Source organism: Notolepis coatsorum (assembly GCF_963971535.1).
Source record: "Notolepis coatsorum genome assembly, chromosome: 19".
In the NCBI taxonomy this organism is placed as follows: domain Eukaryota; kingdom Metazoa; phylum Chordata; class Actinopteri; order Aulopiformes; family Paralepididae; genus Notolepis; species Notolepis coatsorum.
In genome coordinates this window covers 80,539,060-80,541,126 of record NC_140183.1, presented here as the reverse complement: position 1 = coordinate 80,541,126, position 2,067 = coordinate 80,539,060, and the positions used below count along the sequence as shown (strand labels likewise).

Genomic DNA, 2,067 nt, shown 5'->3' with positions numbered 1-2,067 from the left:
GTGTTTCCATCTGTGTGCTCCTGGTGCACCTTTTAAGAGGTATTTCCTTGGATCGGCCTCAGTGTTCTCCTCGGCTAAACAGGTGGTGTGTGTTTTATAAACATTAAGATTGGATGGCACAAATCAAATGATTCTATTCCAAGTGGCATCTCATTTTTACAGTCATATTTACAGTCACAAAACCCATTTTACATACAATTATAAGATTTTTTTTTTTAAAGAAAATGGTTTCCTAACATCACATCAGCTCCAAAAAGTATTTGAGAAAGACAAAAGAAAATAGTCAGGTTGAAATATCTTTACTCGTGAAATGATACCCATTTACAAAAAAAAAAAAAAAAACATGTCCCCATCACCCACCTTTCCTATCTATCTCATTTACAGCCCTTCACTTCTTTCCACACTTCTTGTTGTGGAGCTGGAAGCATTGCTCACATGCGATAGAGAGGCCGACAACCAGTGCCACAAACTCTTCAAAGTCCACCTTGCCATCTTTGTTTGTGTCCAAATCCGACATGATCTTATCCACCGCATTTGGGTTTTTCTGAGACTGGAGAGTTTGTGAGGGAGAGAAAGAGAGGGAGAGAGAGAGAGAGAGAGAGAGGGGGAGGGGTTAGGAGCAGTTAATTAGAGACACATTGTAAATTATGGATTAGATGAGTATAAACAAAAGAGAAAGAGATTTCTACCTTGAGGAACGAGGATAATTCTGTCTCCATGAGTTTCTTAAGCTCAGGCTTGGTCAGAGTCTTCTCGTCTCCGTCCTCGTGGGAGTAGCGGTGGAACACCTTGATCAGGGTCTCCATGCTTGTCTCCAAATCAGAAGGCATGGCTGCAGAAGAGAGGGTGGGCTGGCCTACTGAGAAGAGCAGAGGAGAGGGACAGACAGGCGTGAACGCTGGGAAACTGTCTTGGTGACACATGGTTGACCTACTGTACATCCCTGCCAGAATCTGGCAGCCAGATTGATGGCTTAATTAAGTCCCACTGACTCTGCCAAACGTTTTACAGACAATAGTCTAAATTTGGCCATGTCAGCTTCCAAAGAATAGGCTTATCTTTCACCCAAAACTAAAACAAATCTTAAGGGAGGTGTGGGTGTGTGTTTCCATTGGCTCTCTAAACACATTCTTTTGCTGTTAGGCAACTTAGGCTATTCGTTTTTTGGCACATAAATCGGATTGCTAGGCTATCTTCTCCCTTTCATATACTTCCTGCTACACTGATTCTAGTTTGTGCATTGAAAGTGGTCCACGGAGAAATTGAAGACAAACTTTAGAAACATATGGGAGGCTGACGACAGTTGGTTACAATAAAGCAACTGGCCAGCTTGAGTCAGCGGTTACAGTGCGTAATGGTCAAAGAATGTCTCAGTCCATTACATTAGGAACTTTTAGAACATCTGAGTTAGAAACACGTAGCAACATTATTCAATAACGAAAGGGACTCCGACACAGGCTTATAATACATGTAAAGATTCTCTCAGACAAAGAAATACAGATATGCTAAAGATTGTGCGCATAACTGTATCCAGAATAAACAACGAACGGTACCAGGCTACTTTTACGAGTTGGCGTCGTGACTCGTGCACCACCTGATGAGTAAAGAGAACATACTGTACATATTTGTAAATGGACACTTTGGGTCAATAGATGAAAGCAGTTCACTTACCAACAGACGAATGAATGGAGGTCTATGTCGGGATTCGGGAAAGAGCGCAAGGGGCAGGGGAAAGTTTATACAGGATTTTATAGTCGAGAGGCAACGCCCGTGTGATGCGCGTTAGGGAGGAGAGAGACTTGCTCTGTCTATAGGGGAGTGAACAAATAAGTTTGCTTGAGTACCATGTGAGATCCTATGATTGCCCATCTATCTATTAGAGTCATATGACCAGACATACTTAAAATAGCGTTTAGTGTCCTAATTGGCTTATTGAATATTTGAAAATTATTATATTTAAAGGAAAATTAACTTGGTGAATGAATGTGGTGGTGCCAAATAACGTCCATCGGCGGAGAGTACACGTCTATTCAAAGGAAATATTGTACTTTTAAACGTCACTATATG

The 2,067-nt window shown here is 41.5% G+C and overlaps 1 protein-coding gene across 1 annotated transcript; it reads right to left on the bottom strand.

Annotated features, from left to right (window-relative positions):
* Nucleotides 1–283: 283 nt before the first annotated feature.
* Nucleotides 284–1,810, bottom strand: s100a10b (S100 calcium binding protein A10b). The gene is made up of 3 exons (XM_084336336.1): nt 1,672–1,810; nt 690–859; nt 284–550 (listed from the first exon to the last, which is right to left on the bottom strand). The coding sequence occupies exons 2-3, from the start codon at nt 828–830 to the stop codon at nt 389–391; spliced, it is 303 nt and encodes a 100-aa protein (XP_084192462.1). The 5' UTR covers nt 831–859; nt 1,672–1,810; the 3' UTR covers nt 284–388.
* Nucleotides 1,811–2,067: the final 257 nt, after the last annotated feature.

What these genes read in the sequence shown, in the direction of transcription:
- s100a10b (XM_084336336.1), bottom strand. Translation starts at nt 830, where the DNA reads ATGCCTTCTGATTTGGAGACAAGCATGGAGACCCTGATCAAGGTGTTC. An exon ending in AATTATCCTCGTTCCTCAAG is followed by an intron (nt 551 to 689) that starts GTAGAAATCTCT and finishes CAAACTCTCCAG; the next exon opens with TCTCAGAAAAACCCAAATGC.